This window comes from Crassostrea angulata, chromosome 6, assembly GCF_025612915.1.
Source record: "Crassostrea angulata isolate pt1a10 chromosome 6, ASM2561291v2, whole genome shotgun sequence".
Taxonomy (NCBI): domain Eukaryota; kingdom Metazoa; phylum Mollusca; class Bivalvia; order Ostreida; family Ostreidae; genus Magallana; species Magallana angulata.
This window is the reverse complement of record NC_069116.1, coordinates 57,211,602-57,235,981: the sequence shown is the minus strand read 5'-3', so window position 1 is coordinate 57,235,981 and position 24,380 is coordinate 57,211,602. Positions and strand designations below refer to the sequence as shown.

Here is a 24,380-nt window from a genome sequence, read left to right as displayed (position 1 = left end):
GAACTCCCTTATATTAAAAACATAATGTAGACAAAGAAAAATCATAAATTATAAAGATTATATTCTTTGTTGTCATAATAACAACCTTGTTTTTAAGTATGATTAATTTTTTTTTTCTCTAAAAGGTAATCAAAATAATTATTGGAACATTATTTACTTTACAGATTACCTTCCTATGTAAAAATTCTCTTATTCATCTATACTGCTGAAAAGCATTTCTTTGGCAACAAATAAAAAAAATCCATGATTGTTAATATTAACTCCATGTACATACAAATGCAACCTTTAAATGATGATTTATACAACTGTCCCATACCTGAAGTTATGATATTATTCAACAAACAGTCTTTGACTGTGAAGAATTTTACCTGATTACATAGATACACAGAATGCAAAGCCAAGCCTTGTAATCTAAACTAGAAATTTCAATCACAGACAAAACTAAATGACTAGGGCATTACTTTGGTTTTACCTCTAGAATTGAACACAAAAGAATAATGCTGAGAAATACATGGTAACTAATGAGCTATCTCCCCTTATACCGGTATAGTAGTAAAATAATCACAATAGTACAGTCGTAGAGGTGGTGTATTCGTAGATATATCACTACACTGTGGTGGTCATTGCACGGTACATTGCAGTAGTTTAGTAGTAGACACTGGATAGACTAAGCCCCTTACACAGGTCCATCAGGCTGGTCTCTAGATCATACAGAGAGTCATCGATCTTCGTGTACCTCTCGATGTTCCACTCCTCTAACTGTGGCTGCCATTCCGGTAACTTGTGCATTCCTAGTAGAGCCTCTGAGATCTGTTTCTTCACGTTGGCTGAAAAAGAGTCAACTTTCTTTTCAACAAAAAGAAAATAGAAAAGTACATTCAAGATGGTATGGATTTCATCAAGTTTATAAAATTTGTACCAAAACACATTCTTGATAACTATGGTCAAGGGTCTAGTTCATACACATTGCATGTATTTCTATTTTGTATCAAGTTTTGTAAGTTCATGTTAAACATCAGTAGCCCTTTTCACAAAAAAACTTACAATTAAATTTTATCGTAAGTGAAAACTTAAGTTTTTATTCATTTTCACAAAACATCATATGAGATTCTTACGTGTAAAATTTGTCGTAACTTTACGATAGCACATACCCTCTCGTAAGTATTTCAAAACTGTAAATAATAATCGTATTATGTAAAATATACAAGAAAAACAGCTAAATTTAATGTTTTAAGCCGCATTATACCATTATTTCGCATTAATTAGCAGTTATTGTTGAAAAAATACACAAATAAATTCTCCAAAAATTGTTACGGCAAATTTTTCTCGTAAGATTTTCCTACGTCACACTAAACACACATTGTGATTGTGACGTCATATTTTGATTTCTACTACACAACACTGATTTCACTCGATGTAAGTGTATATAATTTCAGTTTTGCATCTTTTTTATGAGAATGTTGGTTAATTTATATGTTTCTCCTGTTTTATAAGAATTATTAAGTGAATTCAAATCGTTGCTAGGGAAAGGATAACTCGTAAGTAAATTCTTAAGTGAAACCTGTTACGAATGCGTTCGTGAAAAGCACTTAAGATTTCTCGTAAGATATTCTTAAGTTGAAATCTTACGCAAAACCTTAAGATTTTTTGTGAAAAGGGCTACAGATGATCATGAGGCCAGGACACATTTTACTGCCTTGAAAAAGGAATGTTCCTGCAGAGTCGTGACAATATAAGCTGCATAGTCAATAATGAAAATATAATTTACCGGTATTAATTCAGACTAATGTTTTTATAATATAAAACCAATTTATCTGAGTAAAGTGTAGGTATGAAGAAAAAAGACAGGATCTACAGGCTTACCACTAAGCCGAGAGTTGAAGACAATAGGGTAGACTGGCATTGGACCCAGTGAGGTCACAGTGGACAAGTTCTCCTCGTCCCGTGGGTTTTGTTGTAGATAAAATTTCAGGACATTGGAATCAATGGCGGCAACATCTGCCTTGTTGTCCAGAATCATCTTAATGGACTTCAGATGGGAACCTGTGGAGTGTAGGTGAAGTAAAAACAACAGAAGAGAATAAGATAAAAAGGTGTTAACAGGTAACGCTTTATGACTGGGACCTACCTGAGTGAAGCATGTTGCCAAAAAAAGAGGAGTTGTATCCATTTTTCTTCAGGTGGCCCAGGACAATAAGACTTCCACTCAAAGAGATTGGATCATTGAAGGCAAAAGTCTGTCCTTTTAAGTCAACAAAGTTACCATAAACTGACCTACATATATGTTGGAAATGAAAATTCCTTTAAAAAACATTCATACAACTGTAACCCAGTTCTGTCACACTTCCAGTTGTAAACAAGTAAAACAAAACAAAGAGTACTTGCTTTTTGCTGCTGTTGACCACAAGGTCGGAGAAGTAAACTGGTTCCCCGCCACCTTTCTCATGCCTGTGGACAGGGGCTACAGGACACAACTCCATGTATTCATTTTTGTCGTGTTTCAGGCGCAGGTATGCTGAACTGCACATAAATACTGAGTTATAAAAAAAATCCAATGAAAGATAAGCTACATTGATACACAGCAATCGTACTTGATACAAAGTAATTACTGAAACTGCGAATGTCAGTCTGCCATTAACGGAATAGGTTCTCAACTTGCCATCAAAAATGGTTTTTGTACTTCAAAAATTATTTGACATGGTAAAGCAACTTTTTATCTGTAACCATCTATACTTAAATATATGTACTTCAAAGAACTCTTCATTGTTAGTGAATTCATCATGTTTAATCCCCAACATCAACAATTACATCATCCACTCCCATAACTCACCAACATCAGCAATATCGTCAATGAAAGGGTCGCCCCACTCTGCTGGGGGTCCGCTCCATCGGGACTCAGTGATCAGGTACCCCTCCATCCCCGTCACTTCCTCCAGGTAGTGCAAGAGCAGCTCAAACACCTGGATGGGAATCCCCGAGGATAAGTAGGTCATCAGGCGCAGCTTCTTTGGGCTGGACATACTCTGGAAAAGGCACATAAATATATTTTGGTTACTTATTAGCACAGCTAGTGTAATTTCTTGTAGAAATTAAATGAACGGACAGTTCTTTTGTGATTTGGTGAAGCTTTAGGCTTGAGTGAGACGGGATGAAGTTTTAAGGGAATACCGATAAATACCTATGAAATATATTCATAAATGATTACATGTACTTGATATTATCTGTTTAATAAAAATAGCACTTACAATCTTTAATTTTTTACCGTGACAATCAAGATGCATTTTTGGATAAGGGGATTTTAAAAAGTACAATTTTCAAGTACAAGTACACACTACCACTGCTAAACAAGAAAGGTTATGAAAGCTGGTATGCATAGTTCTAGCTTGTAACCTTACAAGTACACTTACCCACTGGTCTGCTAAACCTCTCCGTTAGATTATGAAATCCTAAACTATCTATGTACAAGATATACAGTTACTGGGTATATTGTGAATACAGCAAGAACTGTTAGTTGAACCGTGGTTTTATTTTTACTTTAAATAGCTTCACTTTTAAATGTCCCCATTATTAGACAATCTTTGAAAAGAAACAATTTTTTTTTATTAAAACCGGTACCCAAACACTTTACTCAGAGACCTTTTTTTGGGAGTAACTCGGTAACCAATCAAATCATTCCCTTATTGGTTGTTCTACAGAATGGCTAAATGAAATAAATACAGCATAACTAGCCAGTTATGACTGGATCCTTGCTGCTTTTCCTTCAGTACAATTTTTCTTGTAACCATCAGTTTATTCTTCTACTCTTTAGAATATCTACCAGTTGTTGCTATCACTGGGCTAGCAAATGATTGATTTTATGAACGATGAGAAGAGAGGGAGAGGATCTTGAAACTAAGTTGAAAGAGAAATAATTTGACGTGTGACTGGAACTGGTATCAAAGCCAGGACTGTTGTTGAGGAGTCAGCTCTACTGCAGCTGTTCCATATCAAGCTACCCTTGCCAACAATGATAATGAAAATGTGAGGACCTAGTCTGCATGACTTATTGTTAATAATTTAGGTGCTCTACAACCCTGGATTACAATAAAGGATCTCTACAAAATGGACTATTTGAACTTATTTTAAAATAATTTTAATATTTACATATAGTAAAGTTACCGAAAAATTAGTCTTGGACTCTGGCAAATATAAAGATTCTCTGTCAACCCTGAAAGATACAGAAAATTTTCCAAGGGATAATTTTGTTTGCCTGGTAGGAAATGAAAGCATTACATACCAGTCGTAACTGCATTAAATATTTTGGTCAGACTACACACATTTACACACCATAATCTAAATTTCTGGACTCTGCTTCATATTTTCAATGGCTTCTTCACCTGAAGAACCATTAGCTTTTGAATTTTTATTGTTTTAAAAGAATGAAAGGGAGGGAGATATATGTACCCCACTCTCCATATATATATGTTTTTATATAAAGTGTAATCACTGTAATAAGATGGGAGAATTACAAACCAGACCATGATTCCAGTAGTACTTCACAAAATATCTGGGGCTGATAACCAAACTGGTCTAACTTTCACATAAACTCCCCCCCCCCCCCCCCTTCAAATAATCTTCCCCTTAAATGATCAACATCCCAGGTTCCTTCATTTGTCAATTCAAGTGGTTGGCATGATACCAGATGTAAGAGAATGGGAGAAATGATGACGGACCAGACCAGGATTCAAACCTGGGCCCCCGGAAACTCTAGTCAGGTGCTTATACCAACTGAGCTATCTGAAGCTGGTCTGACCATCTCAATAGAAAGGTACATACTACCCTAGCCACATATTTTAAAGCTTATAAATAGACATTTAGAGGTTTGCACGTGGAAGGATTCAGTCCAAAGAAATTACAGGTAAACATCCCAAACTTCAAGAATAAAAACTCTACATTTATTTAGTACATGTACCTTGATAAATCAAAAAAAAAATTAAATAATTTGAGGTGGTCCCTAAAGAATTCTTCTACAATATTACAAGCAAAACATGAGAGAGAGAGAGCGAGAGGAGAGAGAGAGAAAGAGAGAGAGAGAGAGAGAGAGAGAGAGAGAGAGAGAGAGCTTTTGAATTTCAATAAGCCATTGCATTTGCAAGGGGCTTTATGAAAAAAATTTATATAATGAGGGCTCTTAATTGTTTGGTGTATAAACAAAGGGCTTTATTTATGATAGATTTGATTATTCCCAATTGACCGTATTTGATCACCTCACAATACTCAAGTGATTAATTATACGATAGAGGATACAACGTAACATATCACACATTTAACGGCATATTAAGCTGATTTAATTTATTGATAGAAATTCAAAGGCTTGTGGAGAGAGAGAGAGAGAGAGAGAGAGAGAGAGAGAGAGAGAGAGAGAGAGAGTATGAGAGGCTTACTGGTCTGTTCTGTCGAGTCACGTTCTCAAACTACAGCATAGTGCCATAAATGAGTCAACTTTTTTAATGGCTGCCATTGTTTTTAAATAAAGTCAGCTTACCTGAATTCGCTGCCAGTCCTCCAAATGAACTCTTATCACTCTAATATTTTGTAATGTCGCCTTTCTGAATCAGTACTTCTCTACATCTTCTTGGTAGACTTGTGTACAATTTTTGAATGTAAAATAATGGAATTTCTTTCCAAGCCTTAGTTAACTGTGTTTTTAGGTCATTTACATTTCGGATCAGGTAAAGTCTATTTTTTATTTTGTTTTTCATTAATAGCCAAACATTTTCGATTGGACTCAGGTCAGGAGATTGGGGAGGCCAGCTTATCTGTGGTATTCTGTTCTGATGTTTCCAATTTTCAGATTCATTGGACCGATGACATGGGGCATTGTCATCTTGAAAGTACCATGTATTGTTGCCAAAATGTTTGACAACAACCTGCCAAATATTGTCATCAAGTGTTTGAATATATTTCTGAGAGTTCATATTTCCATTTACAAATGCTAAACTTCCTACCCCATAGTATGTTATACATCCCCATACCATTATTTTGATAGTAGCAGACGACATTGGTGCAAAATGGCCCAAACACTCGGGTCTCCATTTTTCCGACGACTTTCTCCAGACTTTAAACTTTCCGTCAGGTTTAATAACAACCATCATTTCATCTGTAAACATCACCTTCTTCCACTGGTTATTAACAGTCCAGTGCAACTTTCCTCGGCACCAAGCTATGCGTTTCTTTTTGTTTACGTTCCGAATTCCAATGGACTTCCTCGAAGATCTCCTTGTATATCCCAGCGAGTGGAGTGTTCTTTGTACTGTGCGACGAGAAACTTTAATAGGTGTACTGTTATTAAAATCAGCAGTAATATCTTTCAAAGTTGTCCTACGAGCATTTTTTACTAGCCTGGAAAGTGTCCGTTCTCCTCTGACAGTAACGAATCTCGGTCTTCCCTTTCGCGGCCTGTTTTCTACATTTCCACGTTCCCTCCAACGCTTTAAAAACTTAGAAATTGTAGACTTGTTTATGTTTAAACTTTCAGATATTTCTGACGCCCTGTGTCCACTTTCTATAAGTTGTATGATCACTTTTTTAGTGTCGTCTGACAGTTCATTACCGTGTTTTGCCATTTTGTAAACAAGCGGGAAGTGTAATAATAAAATTGAATTCGATACGGAAAATTCCGGAAATAAAAGTTCGTAAGTGTTACTCCCCTTAGATCATAAAAAAGATAAGTGTGACATCGTTTTATTGTCTAAAATGAAACTTCGAAGTTCTGAGGCGACGCTAATTATTGCGCGCCATTAAAAAAGTTGACTCATTTATGGCACTATGCTGTATACTTAAAGATCCTTGAATTTTCTGAAATAAGTTATGTGTTTCACAATTCAGCACTTCTTACTTAATTGTTCACAAAAATACCGCCCTTGACAAAGTCATGATGCACAACAAAAACATTTAAATGCGGCGTGAACTTCTCCTTGACCGGTTTAAACAGGCAAAGTGAAAGTAAAAGCTTCTGCTTCTTTGACTGGTTCCCCTGATCCTGATAACGCTAATGATAGAGGGCGCTCTGTACAAAATATGGCGATGTTTGGCACAAAGACTTTCGGCGAAAAGCCGAAACCCTTTCAGATAGAGGAGGATGGGGAATTTTATTACATTGGATCAGAGGTAATCATTTTTTTATAATAGAAGAATGCATGATTATCTTAGACTTAAAGTGTGATAATCCAGAATTGTTATAAGGTAATTTATTCAGAGGCCTCTGAATTCATCATTGTGACTGCCCTTTATAAATACTTAATGTGTACATTAAGGGTTATACATGTCATCCTGAATTCTGATTGAAAAGTTCATCGATAAAAACGCAGAGGCTTGCACACATTTTTTTATTGTTTTATTATAATAACACTTCAGCCTATTTCGTTTATTATGGCATCCTGTGGGTTGGTATCGTTCATAATTCACGCTTCCACGCCCCGCCCACCGATGGCAACCAAAATCACGTGACTCTATACTCCGACAAACTTTGTAAACAACATGGCGGGTGATTTAGAACTCGTCCCCGACAACTTCACAATAGCGTTGTTTAATCACGCCTTTTCTGAGAAAAGTCTATCAAAAGGTTTAATTTATTTTCAAGAAGGGTACATTCACAACGTAACTATTAACAAAAACAAAGATAACACTGTAATTATCAGCGCAAGATGCTTCCGAAGCATGAGGAAGGGGGAAACACCTCACCGGCTTACTGTTGATCTCTCGGACTCCGCTGTAACGGACGCGTATTGTTCATGTACTGCTGGGTAAACTTGACAGAGATAATTAAACCTGTTTTTACGAGTTCTTTTGCATATTTGTTGCTGTTTGGTGTTTTTGTTGTTAAAGAGGTATTATAATTTTTCAAAAGTTGCTACATGTATGTTTCGTATTCAATCAGCTGCTCCGAGTCCACTCCTTTTGTAATATTGACGGTAAATTATTAATACACATGTATCAGGGTAAAACACTACGTATATGTTATATGAAAGGTAAAACTGAATTGATGATTTTATAAAATATAAATTGGGATCCTTGTGATGATACACAATATATATACCTGAATTTTGTCATATTAAATCTTATTGCTAAACTAGTGACAAACAATCAACAGTTCTTTGTCGCACATAAATAGTTTCACTAACATATATTTACTTTTGCTGTTTTGTTGATTTGTTCTAATCTTCGTACTTTCATCTGTGTAAATATTTATAAAACTTCTATTTTACTGTTATTAAAGACAGCAAATATCCTATAATTCATGAGAAAATAATCCAAAAAAATTGCAGGGTTTCAGGTAAATGCTCCCATATAGTTGGACTAACAAAATGTATACAACAGTTCAAAGTTCTTGGTCTTAAGGATGTCCCCACCGAGCAATCTTGTACAAGCCTTCCCCAGCAATGGAATATACCAAGAGGAAATAAAATACAGCCTGTTTCAATAAATGAAGTGTTGGTTGTTAGAGCTAAGGAAACTCACAAAAAAGTTCCAGTTCTTCCAAAAGAAATTAAATCCAGGTATATGAATTATCTGATAAATTGTAAATTTTATTAATTCTGTTGTAAAAATCATTGCCTGATTCAATCACATCTGAATTAATATAACAATAGAGTACCCGAGTTGACAGAACGATCACATCAAATGCTGAAGTCATTGGATGGACTACCAATATCAAAGTTGAATACAATACATGTACCAACAATAAAAAGTGAATTTGGTGATGTGAAGCTTGGGTCAGCTCTCAGCTATCAGGTGTGTAATACAATACACTGCTCACACATAATCATCCAACAGAAAGAATCAACATAAGACATACATGTATGTAACCATATATATTCAATACATACATGTTCAATTCAAGAATCAAGATTGTACATATCAAATACATGTTTTTTATTAAGCAAAAAAAATCACTTATTTTTCAACACCGGATTCTGCCACAGAGTTAGTAGTACACAAACGGTCCAGATTTTATTAATTGATCCAAACAGACTAGTAGGAATGCAACCAGACAATATTTTGAAGGTTCTTATTTTCCTAATTGCCCTTTCAACATGAATACGATGGGCTGCAATTTTTTGTGAAATTTCTACATCTGCCTGACACATTTGAATACCCGAATTCACAAAAGATGGCAAGTTTAGATGCAATCCAACATTCTGAAGTTCACCAGATATCGTGAAACCTTTGTCGGCCATAATAGAATCTCCATGATGAATATATCCTGTTAAAATGAGCTGCTCCAAGAGTTTATAAAACCCACTCTTTGCTGTAATTTCTACATCAGACATTGATCCTGTAAACAGCTCACTTACAAAAATTATGTTGCCCATGGGGTCACATGCTACCAGTCCTTTCAGGGTTGTTGCTGACTTATAATCAGAGTACATCTGTGACTGTAATTTTAACGATGACGGTTTTTGGGTCTTAAGTTCTGTGCAATCAATAATGGCTAAAGTGTCAGGAAATTCTACTCTGAATTGCGAAGGCATATTTCGAATTATGTCATTTCTGTGTGGCCATATTGGTATGGATCCAAGGATCAAATACATATGTTCAATCCACGCAGAAAATATTTCACTCACAGACTGAGTTGATATCAAAAACCTAGCAGCTAGGTCTTTCAATCCAAAGTTATGGCGAAGTCGCATCAGAGTTAGTAGTAGTTGAGTTTCTGGTTTCATAGTCTTCACATCTTTCCTTTTCTTTGGGAAAACTGGCATTTGTTGTTCAGTTAAAATGTTGTACAAAGTTACAAAAGTTGAATGTTTAAGGTTAGTGTAGTAGAAAAATAAACCAGTGATTTTCTTCTCTTGCTGAATAATTTTCTCAATATTGAGGCCTTCAATTTGAACTTCTGGTTGATTTCGAACGGTTGATAATTGTAAGTTTAAATGCTGGTTAAGAACTGTCTGATGATGAAGTTTTTCCTCTGTCTCTTGTAGCTTTTTCTGCATTAGATGGTCTATCTGACATGAATCTGTGGACCAAATTAAATGTTTAATAGCATTAAGATACAAATAAAATTTGCCACTTAAATACCTATTCATGTATTCTATAATGATTTTATATTAGATGCAAACTTGAAAGTTTCCATTGCATTGATATATTTCTTTATTAATAAACACATGTACAAACAATATAATTACTGATGCGAACTTGATTAAAACCAATTGTTAAAAAAATTATTTTCAACATGTTCAAAATTGGTGCCTAATTAATTTCAGTCAAAATCAAAGGGCATACGAGTGAATGATGGAGTGTTAATGTATTGTGGAAATACTACCTTTCCACAGACATCAGTTGTGAAACTCCCCCCATGGTACAAGGAATTACTAACAGAAGAACTGATCCCCTCTAATCCAGAAGACATAGAAAAAACAACAAGGAACCAATATGAAAATCCTGTCTGGTTTAAATATCGGGCAAACCGCATCACAGCATCACAGATGCATCGAGTTGTAAAAAGGAAGAAACAACCAAATGATTTGCTGTTAAACTCCCTTTTTCAAAGTAAATCATCGACAAAATCTGCAGCTACAGAATATGGATTAAGTAGGGAAAAACTGGCCAGGGAGAAATTAGCAAAACTCAAATCAGTCCAAAATGCACACCTTCATGATTGTGGACTGATTATCAATAATGCATTCCCATTTCTTGCTGCAACTCCTGATGGTAAACTGTGTGAACATGGAGAGTGTGGGATTTTTGAAATTAAATGTCCATATTTGGCCAGAGATTTGTCAATTTCTGAAGCTTGTTCTCAGATAAAAAATTTCATGCTAAAAGAGGAAAATGGTCTGATATCAATAAATAGGAATCATGATCATTATGTTCAAGTACAGGGACAATTACTTGTGTCTGGTGCACCATGGTGTGAATTTATAGTCTACACAACAAAGGACATGCTTGTTGAACGAATTTTCCCTGATGTTTCATTCATGACAGACATGCTTCTAAAGATGTCTTTCTTTTATAAATTCTTTGCTGTTTCCTTCTTAAAGAAGCATATTACCTGCAAGTAATGATAGCCCCTCAAAACAATTTTCAGCTGGAGTTGGCCCCCTATCCAATGACGACTCCCCAATCTCATCAATACATTCTTTAGGCGAAGTTGTACATGTATCACTTGCAGTTGTTGTATGTGAATTTTGTTGAATATTATGGTATGGCCTGTAAATAAAATGTTTAATTATGAATAATTGTTTAACTTCAGTATTGTTTTAAAATCTATCATAAATTTACAAATTAAAATTTCATTCATTATAAAGGAAGTACATGTAGTATTCATATCAAATTAAATGGGATAAGATTATTATACTCTGTCCCAAGTTTCAGCTTCCACCACTTTTTGCGTAATATTTCGAAAATAATAAATACCTCTCTGCCCAAAGTACATGTGTACATCCATTCACTAGAGTGAAAAAAATCCAGATCCCCTAGCTGTTTTGAATCGCCCTCTTTATTGCTTAAGGTTTCAATACACAGCCCAAAATAAAAAGTCTACAGGGATTTTGCACTGCAGACCATATAAAAGTATCTCATATGATAACGTTAAAAAATTGTGCGAGGTGTCACAAGTACTTCCAAATCGAGAAAAGTTGTCAACATTTTCCATTATAAATAAGAAATTTGTTTTCGTTCTTGTGAGATTCTCCAGGTAAAAACAGATTATGTATTTCAATGAAGAAATCTTGGATTTTTTCCTTTTAATCAATCTGAATTTGTACTTAATTGACAGGTATGTTTATTTTCATTAAAAATCATAAAAAGTGATGGAAGCAATAACTTGGGACAGACTATAATAACAAGAAAAAAATATATAACCCATTGTGTGATGGTATTCTCTTTGAAAAAAAAATTAAGACCAACCCGCTTCGTTCTCTCCAATGACGTCTGATTTTTCTAATGTTTGAACCATCAGAAGGTATTGGATCTGGATATTCCTCAGTGGGACCACTGGGATCCACAAAATGCTAAAATAGAATTCTCAGTCATAATTTATGATCATACATACACTGAAGACAGTGAACAAATGATCATGGATGGTTTTGATAAATAATTATCATACCATGATCATTATACTTGTAGACAAAAATATGTTGATCAAATAAGAAACTTGGAATCTGTTGACAAGTTTAATGTACAAGCATTCATCTTGAATATTCCTACTTATTTTATCTGCTTGTCAGATTTGTTTGGCCATTCTGGTTTTATTTTACGGAAGGGGACTTACATGACAATCTTATGAGTGTTTTTTCTACAATATTACAATTTTAATTTAAGGAACGGGGAACGGATATGATCATATACACATTCTCTCTCTCTCTCTCTCTCTCTCTCTCTCTCTCTCATTTATCATACTGACTTCTTGGCCTATATGGTGTTTTAAGACATATGAAATTTTACATTATTTCCTTTACCGAGAAAATGTAATATTCACCTTTGTACACACAAACGTGTGTCGATTTATTCTGCTCTCATTTAGCTGGTAGTGTGGTCTCCCACATGCCTTAATCCACCTCAGACATCTGTCTTTCTGCGTTTTGGGCTTGGGAAATGGAATAAAATGCACTCCCTGTATTCTCTCAGGACGCCTGGTATCGCTGTTGCATCGTCCCCACGCACAGGTCTTCACCATAATAGAAATTTTAACAAATGCTAACCTCCGACATCATCGGACATGATGTTTATTGTCGGAGGTAATGGCCGACAAATATTCCGCAATTCTGATTGGCTGAGCAAAGATAGCAACAGCATCACTAGTGACGACGTGGAAGCGTGAATACTCGCTGTTTAAACTGTATCACCAGACTGATCACCTCACCAAGGAAAAGCCAATAGGTACTTTATTTGTGCAATAAGAAGGGAGAATAATAAGAAACTAGACCAGGATTTGAATCCTGAATCTCTAGTCAGGTGCTCTACCGAGATATTTGGTGCTAGCCAACACATTGATCTGGGATTCTTCCCTTAAACTGTTAAATCATATTCACCCTCATAGATCAACATCTTAGGTTCTCTCCATCCAAGAATTTTAATGGCTTGTTAAGGCACCAATTAAAATGTTAAGGAATGGGAAAAATAATGACAGAGCCGACCAAGATTCGATGGGCCAAATAAGTCTCTAGTCAAGTGCTTTATCAACTGAGCTGGGTAACAAACCAGTCCGAGTGTCACACTTGTAACCTTCTTTTAATACTCTATCAGGTTGGAAATTATTTGCGAATGTTCAGGGGATCTCTCTACAAGAAGTACCCGTCTATGTGGAGGAGGCTGCTTACCGTGGAGGAGAGGAAAAGAATATCAGAACTCAGTAAGTATTTCTTTGATGTGAATATGAAATTACTTTACATTATTTAATCAGCCTAGGTTTTTATTTTTTATCTTTTTAGACAATTCTTCAGAATAAAAAAACAATGAGCTGTCTGTTAAGAATGATTGAATTCAATGTCTCATATTTCTTTATTGAGAAGTCATCTATTTTTACTCTTATATATATTGACAAGAACAAAATCAAATATTGTATTTAGATTTATATCAATTAAAATCTCATTAAAACTACCATCAATCAGAATAATAATATTGTTATTACTTGGCTTCTTTAACAGACACAGGAGCGCCATCCCTAGCTACCAACATCACGCTGTTGAAGGCCAGTGAAGTGGACGCCATCTTTGAGGGGAATGATGACATGTTTAAAACAGTATCCATCAACAGTGATTCTTCTTACCAAATGTAAGAACAAATGTCGACACAAGTTGGAAATATTGTTTGAGCCTGGATATTTCAAAAGGCTTTAGCATGCATCTCGCTTTAAGCATTAGCAAAATTACATATTGGAAAGTTTGATGGTTTTAATTTTATTTGATTATAACTTTAACCCGTGAATCTAGCATATAAATTAAATTTTTGATGTGAAGTTTGTATACCAGTATGTTTAATACTTTGTTTTTATCTAGTAAATTATACTTGCAAATTTTAACATATGTAAAGATTTGAATCATTGATTTACGGTAACAATCTTTATTGAATGGCATACTACTTGTGGTTACATTACAGTAGCCGTGATTACAAATCCAAGCGTAACAACTGGGTTCCCACAGTTCCTAGCAGCTCACACCATCTAGACGCAGTTCCCTGTGCTACCCCAATCAACAGAAACAGATTAGGAAAGAAGCAAGTCAGAACCTTTCCCATGTGGTAAGTAGCGTCAATATAAAATCAGCATCATTGTACAAATATCTGGTTGAATATACTGCACCGGGATATTATTTCTTCAACACTACATTTGCATTTAACTGTATTATTATGTAGCTTTGCATTGTTCTTTCATTAAATAGAGGTAAGCAATGAGTAAAAAAATAAAAAATGAAAACTGACTATTTTAAATAAAAATCAGGAAGAGAAACCTTTGATACTATTTACCAAGTTATTATAAATTTATTTTGCATTTATTATAAATTGTAATATGTTAATCTGTATTTTGGTGATTTTCAGTTTTGATGACACTGATCCAGCTGGTATCCATGACAACGCTAATCAACAGGAACAGCTTGTTCCCATCCGTCTGGATATGGAGTATGAGGGTCAGAAGCTTCGAGACTGCTTCACCTGGAACAAGAATGGTAAGATGACAAATCTGGATGAAATTCACTGTAGTAAAAGTTTTGTGCAAGGGGTCAACAAGCATTTACCATCATGTATACTGATGAGCATCATATACTTACCGGTACTGTTGTTTATTTTGCAGAGAGCCTCATCACTCCTGAGCAGTTTGCAGAGATTCTGTGTGATGATTTAGATCTGAACCCCATTAACTTCATACCAGCCATATCTCAGGCCATTCGACAACAGATTGAGGCATACCCTCAGGAAAACTTGTTGGAGGAGCAAAAGGACCAGAGGGTCATTTTGAAGGTCTGTCTGACAAAGCCTGTAGTTTGTGCGAAAAATTGTATCATATATGAGGGTTTTCCTAAATCCCAGTATTAACTGAATAATGATATCTTGTTTTTGCAGTTGAATATTCATGTCGGTAATATATCCTTGGTAGACCAGTTTGAATGGGACATGTCTGAATCAGATAACTCACCCGAGGACTTTGCTCAGACCCTGTGTGCAGAGCTTGGTGTGTATCTAGCCTCACAATCATACATTCTTCTTCAGCTGGGGTGGGTTCTCAATTTAAATTTACAAATTACTTGTATCACTGACGTGAACATTTTGCCTGTCATTATTTCAGGTCTGGGTGGAGAGTTTGTCACATGTATAGCATACAGCATAAGAGGGCAGCTGAGCTGGCATCAAAGAACCTACGCATTCAGGTAAGGGGCTTTTCTTGAAATAAAATGGTAGAATTGGTAAATTTCAGTTATTAGGTCCTTTTTTTTTTCAACCAAAGCCTACCTTTCTTGACACAGCATGCAATATCTCAAAGAAGAAAGTCACCCTCTACCTTGAAACTGAGCAGATATCGAGATATTTTGTTTTACATAGGAAAGGAAATGTTTTTCACCACCTGTCAGATATATGTTTAAAGTGTACGTGGCATGTATTGCAGTGATCAGCCATTGCCGATTGTTGAGGTTGCCATTAGGAATCAGAATGAAGCAGATGCATGGTGTCCATTCTTAGAAACCCTCACAGATGCAGAAATGGAGAAAAAGATCCGCGACCAAGACAGAAACACAAGGTTATATGTTGTTCATGTTCAGGTTTTTAGGTGCCTCACTACACCTTGAAATAGTTTCTCAAATCAGTAAAAAATCACTTGATTATGACGCGTAAAAAGTATATAAGTGAAATAGGAGAAAAAGACAATTTTGGATACAAGTGTGTGATATACACAAGACTTTATAGTAAACTTTTGATTTTCAAAAATCTAATTCATTAAAGATAAACACACGCCTCAGATGGTTTCAAACTTGTTTTCTGCTCTTCACATGACCGATACTTTAAAGGGGAAGGAAACTAAAAATATGTTGTACAATAAATCAATTAATTATCATCTACTATAATTGTAAATCGTATTTATTTTCATTAAAATCCCCGGAATAATGAATAAATCAAGAAAATCGATCGCTAAATTTAAATTTCCCGCCGCCATGGGGGCTGCCATTGAACTTAAATCTATGATGTCACACCATCTATTCCGGTTTGTCTTATCAACATAACATCAGTATTAGTAAATCATGATATTCGCTCTAAATGACAAGTTCTGGAAAATTTGAAACAATGGTGATTTGAGACCGTTCTTTTACCTTTGCAAACTACAAACTAACGTCAAATGGAGCATGTTCGTTGAAATCTATAAGCGGAGGTTAGTGTCGGAGAAATTTCCGCGTCAACAGATGCCAAGTATCATAGAAAATGTCTGCCATCGTTATTTCGACATGGTAATTCCGACTTTAAAGAATGAATTTTAAACATCCCGATTACAATTATAACATTTATTCATTTAGCGAAGAACTTGACTTGGAATAAAAAATTTAATCGAGGTCGTTTTCAACTTTGAATGATTGCAGATTAACAGCTGTCATTTACTTATAAAAATGCATATATGTATGCAATGACTATTTATGCATACAATGATACATGTATTTATTCTTTAGATTGACGTGTGAACTCAAACATTATCAATTTTGTTTAGTCGATTATTTGAGTAACAGAAAGGTATGAACCAGCGTTAATTATATTCAGAGCACTGTGTGCATTCATTTGTATATGTAAACCAAACCGGAATAGATGGTGTGACGTCAAAATAATTGATTTTTTGGGTTTTTATTACAAAAGAGTTCTACATCATGTCAGCCTCCAGTAAATACGATTTCTCCAACTTCAAACGTTCATTAAAGCTTAATTACGTATTTTATTTTCAAAACAGCATGACCACATGTGATAATTTACACCACTTTATTAAAATAAATAAATTATTTTTTTTACTTTCCTTCCCCTTTAACAACTGAGCTATGATGATATTCAACCAAATTGATTGATACAAAGAATTAAACACTACATTTAAATCCCCATCTTGTGACGTGGTGTCTTATAGTATTTAAGTCTTCATGTAGTGAGTTATCTTAATAGGATTTTTACAATGACCACTTTAAATTGTTTATTTATTTCCACCAGATAAGTGAATCATTCCTTCTAATCATTACTGACATTTTGTACTTGTATAAACATGAGGAGATACAATGTACAAAGGGTTCATATATATATTTGGTAAAAATCTTTTTGTTTACATTTGCAGGAGAATGAGGCGTTTGGCCAACACAGCGCCATCATGGTAGCCTTTCATGACATCAACTCGCTCATCAAATCCTGCCTCTTGGAAAATTTGAAAAAGCAAATTCTTGTCATATTAGCATGACGTACAGTTGGCATAGGTGCAAATGGAAATGACATTCCTCCATTTGGCATATTTTACATGTCATCCGTGGTGTGTGTGTGTGTGTCTGGGAAAGAGATTATGTTGTGTAAATGTAGATATTGAGAGAGAATAAAAATTACGGTAAATGTTTAAAACACTGGAATGCCTTTTACATTCATTTAACATTCCTAACCAATCTCATAGAAAAACTTTTAATAAAATTTCATGGCTTTATATTATGCAAAGATGTCTCAAAGAATGATTTCCAATCAAGTTCATTGATAAATGATGTGTCTTTTCAAGGCTACTTCACATGGGAGATAACTTCCTCCAAATGTGATACACTTGGATATTTGATGAAAGGACTTATGCACTTATGGGCCCCGGTGAAAAGTGAAAAAATGAAGATTCAAATTAAGCATATTTTTTCCCCTAACATTATCTATTGATATCTATTCCATAAGAATTAACAAGTTTTAGCGCTGAAATTAGTGTTTATAAAAAGCACGAAGCTTTAAAACATAGTAGGGGTCAGCAGACATTCGTGATTTTGTATACCGGTAGTAAATCGAGGACAGGCATTCATTTCAAAGCCTTTGTTTACTGTCAGCCTAACCGAGTACAAACTTGTGGAAAAGACAAAATACGCATTTTACATTTAGTAAACTCCTGTGAAAGTAAGAAGTTTGTACTTGGTTAGGCTGGTACCTAAAAAATGAAAAAACGTATGAAAATTTCAAGGTTTTTCCTATAGCAAGCAAAAGCTATTACCTGCGTGACCCATGTTTGAACTCGCGCATGGAATAAATTATTTCAAACAATCACGTGGTTTCTATACAGGTAAACGTTTGTCAAATGTGCTCACTGTAAAACATTGACACGTTTTAGATCGCTTTCCATCATCTTTGCATGGTCAGGAATGTTTGTTTGTCACTATGGTAATATGCTACTTCAAAGCTTCATTCGATTTTTTTCCAGACATAAAATAAAGCATATTAATGTAATGAAATCAATATTTAATGTGATCACCAATTGGTCCACCAACAGAGCAATGTTGATTTAAATGTCTCCTCCCTCTGATTTAAATACACACAATTCAAGTAGGTTCTGTTCGATTTTTCCGGATTTAGATTATTTATAGGCATTTAAAAAACCTCAATTTATTAAATTGTATTCTAATTTTGGTAAATTTAAGCGTGCATATAAATCAGAAGTATCCATGAGTGCTTAACTATTACGAGAAAAAAGCAATTTGTTGATATTTTCTACATATAAACGGCACTGAAAAAGGGCCCATTCTCTATAGCTTAAGTGCACTTGTTCTTTCTAAAGTGTTCTGCATTTCTTCTTAACAGTCAGTATTAATTAAAATGTATGGCTTAAATTTTGTAACTGACTGTTCAACATCCATCATTTTCTATATTAAACTTTCATGCTAAATACTGAAATCTGATTGGTTTAAACAGTTGATAATCCGTTCTATTACCCTCAGCGTTAGCAATGGGTAACACAACGAATTGTTACATGCGTGTAAATTATGCGCGTACGGTTCGCTGTAGAATTCACGTCATTTCTACATAAAAGCAATATAAAAATTCTCTAAAATTAAGACATTCAGTATATCAAAATAAATAGTGCCTGTTTGGGAGGATAACAGTTGAAATTGACACCCCTCGAAAACCATTGTCAACCTCCGCCTCGCATCGGTTGACAATGGTTTCTTCGGGGTGTCAATTTCAACTGTTACCCTCCTTAACAGGCGCTATTTATATAATGTAACCATGTAGGAATGCCATAGGAGCAATTTAAAGAGGAATATTGATCTGCTCTAAATGTAAAGTACTGATAATAGGGCAAAACCATCCTGGCATTAAATGTATCATCTACAGTGTAAATAAAAAACTAACATATAATATAACAAAATGATCCCCAATCATTTAACAGTAATTAGCATTGTTATATGAACCAAACTTTTCAAAAATAGAAAAAGATAACCAAATATTGTTAACAAATTTATATTATTAAAACTTTAAGATACAAAGTACCATGGAAATGGAAATTTTGTACGGTTCAAGAACATGTAAGTGGCATTTACACAAGTACACTAACTGTATATCGTATACTGTAGTGTTTTCACAGAGACAGGAAGGTTTCCTTTGCAGAAGGTTGAAACTTGATGCATGTTTGAAGCAACTGAAATATACAAACTGTTTTACTCAATACACTTATTGTAATGCCCAATGGCTTTAACATTGAAATGTATCTCTTCTAAGAGAAACATAATGCACATTATAAGGGAACTACAAACATAAGTATACATGTACACTATAAAATAGCAAAATATTAGGTATCTACATATAAACTTGTAAAGCTGAAATTCCCAGTGGTGTGGTAAGTTTGAAGTGACGGAACAATTAGAAACAAGTTTTTTCACGTAACAAAAGTCTTGTATCAATGTATATGTATTTTTTGGCACATCATGTAATGGAATAAAACATTTTGACGAATGGTGGTCACAATAGAAAACTGACCAGAGAGAGTTAATTTCTTTCACAGAGTAATTCTTGACCAGAGAGCTGACTATGTTATTAGGTGGTTTCTATAATGTCCAGACAAAAGCCATCTTCGAGCTCCAAATCTGCAGGGGTATCCTGTGGTAAGACATCTTCCCCATCGAACTGCAGGCGGTAGTGGGAGGGGTCGGTCTTTGTCTGTATGCTGTATTTGTTGATAAGCAACTGAAGAGGAGCCATCTATAAGAGGAAGTGATAACAAAATTAAAATTTTGATGAATAAATGAAAAACAATTTAAAATCTATCAAGAACTCATATAAGTATTTACCGGATCTATATGAAACTCAAGTTTCTTCTTAGAATTTCGACTTTGAACAACCAGCTGAATCCCTGATAAATCTGAGCTATCCTCATCACCAAAGACTTTTCCCGAGTTTTTGTACATCACTGAAAGACAAGCACAAAGTGTGATAAAAGGATGACAAATACTGTACATAATAGAACATGAAAACTGATATCTATGGTAACCCACCTATTGTGTCTGCAGACTTGAGGTTGACGGAATGTGGTGTGTCTGAGGGCCGAATAGTCACGTCATTCAGTGATAACATGATATCCCCAAAAGATATTTTCTGTTGTTCAGCAATGGTGTCGAACAACTTCTTAAAGGGGTCCCACTAGAATAAAATTGGGTTCAATAATGACAAAATCATAGGTGAACTATCTAGTTCACACAACTAAACAAGGTGAAAATGACCCAGCTTGCATATGACCAGTGGTCAAAAGTTCACTTCCGAGTTTTTTTAATCTGCATTGCATGAAGTGTGTATGTGAATTTTGATGAAAGTTACAAACTTGGGGAGAGAATTTTGTTGCTTTCAAATGTTAAAAAATGTGTTACCTTCCCCAGCCTATGTTTTTGTAACTCAGCATTACATTGCACAAAGAAAAATATGGATTTTTCATCCAGGGAGTCATCCAGACATATCACATCATCCACATCTGTACAGGAAGTGTTTAGCATGGACAGCTCCCTCTGGAGGTAAGATTTAGCATCCGACAGCTGTCTGTAACCAAACAAAAGACTGAGTAGAAAAGACATCAAAACCATATTGTTCAATTTTACCTATGAACACCTGGTATATACATCAAACCTCATTATTTCAAACTTAATGGAATGGACAGAAAATTTCATGAGGAACTAGCATTCACGATATTGAGGAAAAATATCTTTAGAAAAATGAAATAGCTGGAACCACTTCACATACCCAAAGTTTAACTGTATTTATTCAAATATCTCATAAAACTAACCAAAGTCTTATTTGAAGCTGAAACGTCACTTACTTTATGGCCTTTGACATGCGCGGTCGTTTGGGGTGGACAGGGACGTCTAGGGGGGGATCCGGGGGAGGTGGTGGGGAAGGTGACTTCTGATCGTCAGCAGGGGAGAAATTTTTTTCTGTTGATGTGCTATGGTACAAGCCAATATGATGAATGTAATGAAATCAACATTTAATGTGATCAGCTCTGTTTCGTTGAGCGAAATCAATGAATATTAAATTCTTGATATACCGGTACATAATTTGGTTCCTTAATGATGAAACCCATTATATGTACTTCATATATCGTATCCTAAATCAGCTAAAATATGAACCTAAAACCAACAATTTTCTAAAATACATTGTATACGTTTTAGAGCATTTACAAACTAATTTCTCTAAAAACTTAAGAAACTAGCTGATATCAGCTAGTAGAAAAGTTTAATAGTAAATTTAAAAAGTTGAAACTGTGCAATGGAGGAAAACTAACCATGATATATTCTCTGATATATTCTCGTCTTCATCATCAGACAGAAGAATGCTGATTTTTGGGCTCATCCCTTTTTCTGAATTTTTCTTGGCTTTACATTTCTTGCTAGGAATAATTTCATCATTTTCATCGCTGTCATCACCTTTAAACATGATCATCACATTAGTTTTATTCATTGTTTTGAAATAATTAGCATACAATAACATAGATTTGGTCAAAATTTCATCCCATTGGGGCATATATCATCAATGTTGCCCTGTATCCAAGTCAACTTTTGTATATAGTCACTTCTTGGAATACAATACATGTAATATCTTAATATTTTACATTTTCCAATGCTACCCTCACTAATGTGCATTTGTTTATGATATATATCTGACATAAATGATATTCATATGGTTTGTATAGTTTTTTTCTTGTCACACTACCATTATTTGATACATATCACAGCAATTCTGAACCCATAGGAACGACGAGCAGCAGCATTGTTAAAAACCAGAGTTTTTCCTAAATCTATGAATAACTAATTAATACCTGATAAAGTGCTTCACTTATTATTTGTGTGGATAGCAAGTTGAATTACATTAAGTGTATCATGAACTTACTTAACAACTGAAGCTGATTCGCATCAGGAAGTCCTCGTTTGCAAAGCATTCGTGCCACCTGTGTCGAATAAACAGCCGACTCCTCGCTGATCTCTGACGAATCATTCTCTTCACTCGCTTTTTCTTTTTTGGCTGCAAGTCTTGCTGCTAGTCCACGTTTACATTTGGATGGAACTTTCTTGAGAGGGGAAACCTGGGCAACCTAAATTACAAACATTTCTCTACACTCAATTACTATTCTCTACACTCAATTACTATTCTTAATATAATCGAAACACTTTTACATACAGCCTACAAAAACATGTGTTTATGTAATCTACTTATATATATAGCCATGTGGGTGGGACTCAATGTCATAATATAAAAGCGGGGGGTAACAGTCAGAGGAATCTTTTCACTCTTCAATTTATGAGAAAATTAATTGATTTAGTTATGTCACAACCTTAATTTCACATGGTTTGGATTTCAAACCATGTGTATCTAAATGTAATCAAAATTACTTGCCCTTTTTTCTTCTTCTTAAACAGCTAAATTAGGATAAATTGTCCAAGCATTTCTTAGATATAGGTGAGTTAGGAATAATGAAATGAAATACTATTTCAATGAATTTTAAAATAATGTACTTTATATCCAATTTGGAAATAATATGTAACATAATTTTCCTTTTATTGGAGTACAATCTCTATTTATAGGAATATCTAAGTGGAAATCCATGTGGTATTGTTTTCAATGTTGACAGTGTTTTAAAACAATGCGACACTTATTAACAACAACAAAATAAATTACACATATACAAACCTCTTCCATTGTGACAAAGTGCAGTATATCTCTTTCACCGAGTGTTTTAAATACAGTATATAAATAAATATTATTGTTTGTATGAACCTCTCCCCGCCATTTGAAAAACTAATTTATGAGTTCTAATGCGTAGACAATTCATATCCGGAAAATTACATCCCTCTAGAATTTGTCCTTACATTGATTGCCACCCCCCCCCCCCCCCCCCGCCCCCCCCCCAAAAAAAATGTAGGCTTTCGCAAATTTTACTATGGAAATCTGCAATTGATTTAAAAGTAAAACTTATAGGCAAACTCAGTTCTAAAATATATGGTGCGCGCAAATAGCAATTATAGTAGACTATAGATGAATTTCCATGAAACATTATTCCTTAATTCCTTACTCATTTTTTCTGACAAAATTCAGGCCAACTTACCAAGCTAACTTTGGAGCCGAAATATTTTTGATTTTCATTATAATTATACCATGCATGCAAAATGCAACTGAAATGGGTGTTACTACAAGTGGCGTAGCTAGGGACACTTGTTAGCAATTAGCCCCCCCCCCCCCTGCACCTTTTCCCCAAGAAGCTTAGCCACATCCACATTTTTTTTAATTACCGCGACAGTAATTTTAATCTTGTTAAATATATTAGATTTCATATCTCAGTCAGTCATGATATTGTAAGTGTACTTTCCGAAATTTAAGCTCTATTAGATATGCATTTTTTTCATTTCGTCTTCATAAAAGTAAAATATATTGGAACAACACTCCTAAAAAAAATAAATAAAAATAAACATCAAAAGATACCAAAGAATCAAGAAATTAATCTTAAAAAATGATATATCCAAGTTTTAATACTAGTATGAGGCAACTACGACTGTCTCGAAAAGGCAGTGAATGTGTGTTTTTTAAATTTTCTACTGTAGTCTAGATTTTGTAGATTACAAGATGCAGTATAACCTTTTTGTTAGGCAATTTTATGGATAAAAGTGGTAATTTATAATTATACCATGTGATGCAAAGCTTGCTTTGAAATTTTGAAATGTCATGGAACTATGGCAATTAACTTTCCCTTTTACTAGGTAAAAGGGACGTTCTTTTTTTTTGGGGGGGGGGGGGGGGGGGGGGTAGATTTTGTCATCCGATATTGGAGGATAAATGCTTATCAAAACTGTGCTCTGAAAAGGAAACTGTGCTGCTTCTTTACATTTTGATACAGATTGATGCGCTGATCAGTTGGTTGTAATGAAATTTGTGGTAATTTGTACCATATGAAT

The 24,380-nt window shown here is 34.7% G+C and overlaps 4 protein-coding genes across 4 annotated transcripts; 1 reads left to right on the top strand and 3 right to left on the bottom strand.

Moving 5' to 3' along the window:
* Positions 1 to 3: 3 nt before the first annotated feature.
* Positions 4 to 5,446, bottom strand: LOC128186842 (uncharacterized). Its single transcript, XM_052856771.1, has 6 exons — positions 5,424 to 5,446; positions 2,831 to 3,023; positions 2,386 to 2,533; positions 2,129 to 2,274; positions 1,864 to 2,043; positions 4 to 827 (listed from the first exon to the last, which is right to left on the bottom strand). Exons 2-6 carry the CDS (start codon positions 3,018 to 3,020, stop codon positions 646 to 648), a joined length of 846 nt encoding a protein of 281 aa, XP_052712731.1. The 5' UTR covers positions 3,021 to 3,023; positions 5,424 to 5,446; the 3' UTR covers positions 4 to 645.
* Positions 5,447 to 7,001: 1,555 nt separating this feature from the next.
* Positions 7,002 to 17,553, top strand: LOC128186838 (SWI/SNF-related matrix-associated actin-dependent regulator of chromatin subfamily B member 1-A-like). The gene is made up of 10 exons (XM_052856768.1): positions 7,002 to 7,149; positions 13,231 to 13,336; positions 13,632 to 13,758; positions 14,083 to 14,223; positions 14,521 to 14,648; positions 14,774 to 14,940; positions 15,043 to 15,151; positions 15,266 to 15,347; positions 15,584 to 15,715; positions 17,276 to 17,553. The coding sequence occupies exons 1-10, from the start codon at positions 7,060 to 7,062 to the stop codon at positions 17,313 to 17,315; spliced, it is 1,122 nt and encodes a 373-aa protein (XP_052712728.1). The 5' UTR covers positions 7,002 to 7,059; the 3' UTR covers positions 17,316 to 17,553.
* LOC128186830 (uncharacterized) lies at positions 8,838 to 12,799 on the bottom strand. Its single transcript, XM_052856756.1, has 4 exons — positions 12,464 to 12,799; positions 11,893 to 11,996; positions 11,036 to 11,193; positions 8,838 to 10,000 (listed from the first exon to the last, which is right to left on the bottom strand). The coding sequence occupies exons 1-4, from the start codon at positions 12,659 to 12,661 to the stop codon at positions 8,931 to 8,933; spliced, it is 1,530 nt and encodes a 509-aa protein (XP_052712716.1). The 5' UTR covers positions 12,662 to 12,799; the 3' UTR covers positions 8,838 to 8,930.
* Positions 17,554 to 19,394: 1,841 nt separating the features above from the next.
* On the bottom strand, positions 19,395 to 23,239 carry LOC128186839 (NFATC2-interacting protein-like). Its single transcript, XM_052856769.1, has 8 exons — positions 23,122 to 23,239; positions 22,324 to 22,525; positions 21,719 to 21,860; positions 21,254 to 21,379; positions 20,811 to 20,976; positions 20,442 to 20,586; positions 20,238 to 20,356; positions 19,395 to 20,148 (listed from the first exon to the last, which is right to left on the bottom strand). Exons 1-8 carry the CDS (start codon positions 23,128 to 23,130, stop codon positions 19,984 to 19,986), a joined length of 1,074 nt encoding a protein of 357 aa, XP_052712729.1. The 5' UTR covers positions 23,131 to 23,239; the 3' UTR covers positions 19,395 to 19,983.
* Between the last annotated feature and the right edge of the window lie 1,141 nt (positions 23,240 to 24,380).

What these genes read in the sequence shown, in the direction of transcription:
- LOC128186842 (XM_052856771.1), bottom strand. Translation starts at nt 3,020, where the DNA reads ATGTCCAGCCCAAAGAAGCTGCGCCTGATGACCTACTTATCCTCGGGG. An exon ending in TGACGATATTGCTGATGTTG is followed by an intron (nt 2,534 to 2,830) that starts GTGAGTTATGGG and finishes TTTATAACTCAG; the next exon opens with TATTTATGTGCAGTTCAGCA. An exon ending in TGGCAACATGCTTCACTCAG is followed by an intron (nt 2,044 to 2,128) that starts GTAGGTCCCAGT and finishes TACACTCCACAG; the next exon opens with GTTCCCATCTGAAGTCCATT.
- LOC128186838 (XM_052856768.1), top strand. Translation starts at nt 7,060, where the DNA reads ATGGCGATGTTTGGCACAAAGACTTTCGGCGAAAAGCCGAAACCCTTT. An exon ending in CTTCACCTGGAACAAGAATG is followed by an intron (nt 14,649 to 14,773) that starts GTAAGATGACAA and finishes TTTATTTTGCAG; the next exon opens with AGAGCCTCATCACTCCTGAG. An exon ending in GACCAAGACAGAAACACAAG is followed by an intron (nt 15,716 to 17,275) that starts GTTATATGTTGT and finishes TTACATTTGCAG; the next exon opens with GAGAATGAGGCGTTTGGCCA.
- LOC128186830 (XM_052856756.1), bottom strand. Translation starts at nt 12,661, where the DNA reads ATGGTGAAGACCTGTGCGTGGGGACGATGCAACAGCGATACCAGGCGT. An exon ending in ACACGTTTGTGTGTACAAAG is followed by an intron (nt 11,997 to 12,463) that starts GTGAATATTACA and finishes ATTCTATTTTAG; the next exon opens with CATTTTGTGGATCCCAGTGG. An exon ending in GGGGCTATCATTACTTGCAG is followed by an intron (nt 10,001 to 11,035) that starts GTAATATGCTTC and finishes TTTGGTCCACAG; the next exon opens with ATTCATGTCAGATAGACCAT.
- LOC128186839 (XM_052856769.1), bottom strand. An exon ending in CAAGTCTGCAGACACAATAG is followed by an intron (nt 20,357 to 20,441) that starts GTGGGTTACCAT and finishes CTTGTCTTTCAG; the next exon opens with TGATGTACAAAAACTCGGGA. An exon ending in TTGAGTTTCATATAGATCCG is followed by an intron (nt 20,149 to 20,237) that starts GTAAATACTTAT and finishes TTCCTCTTATAG; the next exon opens with ATGGCTCCTCTTCAGTTGCT.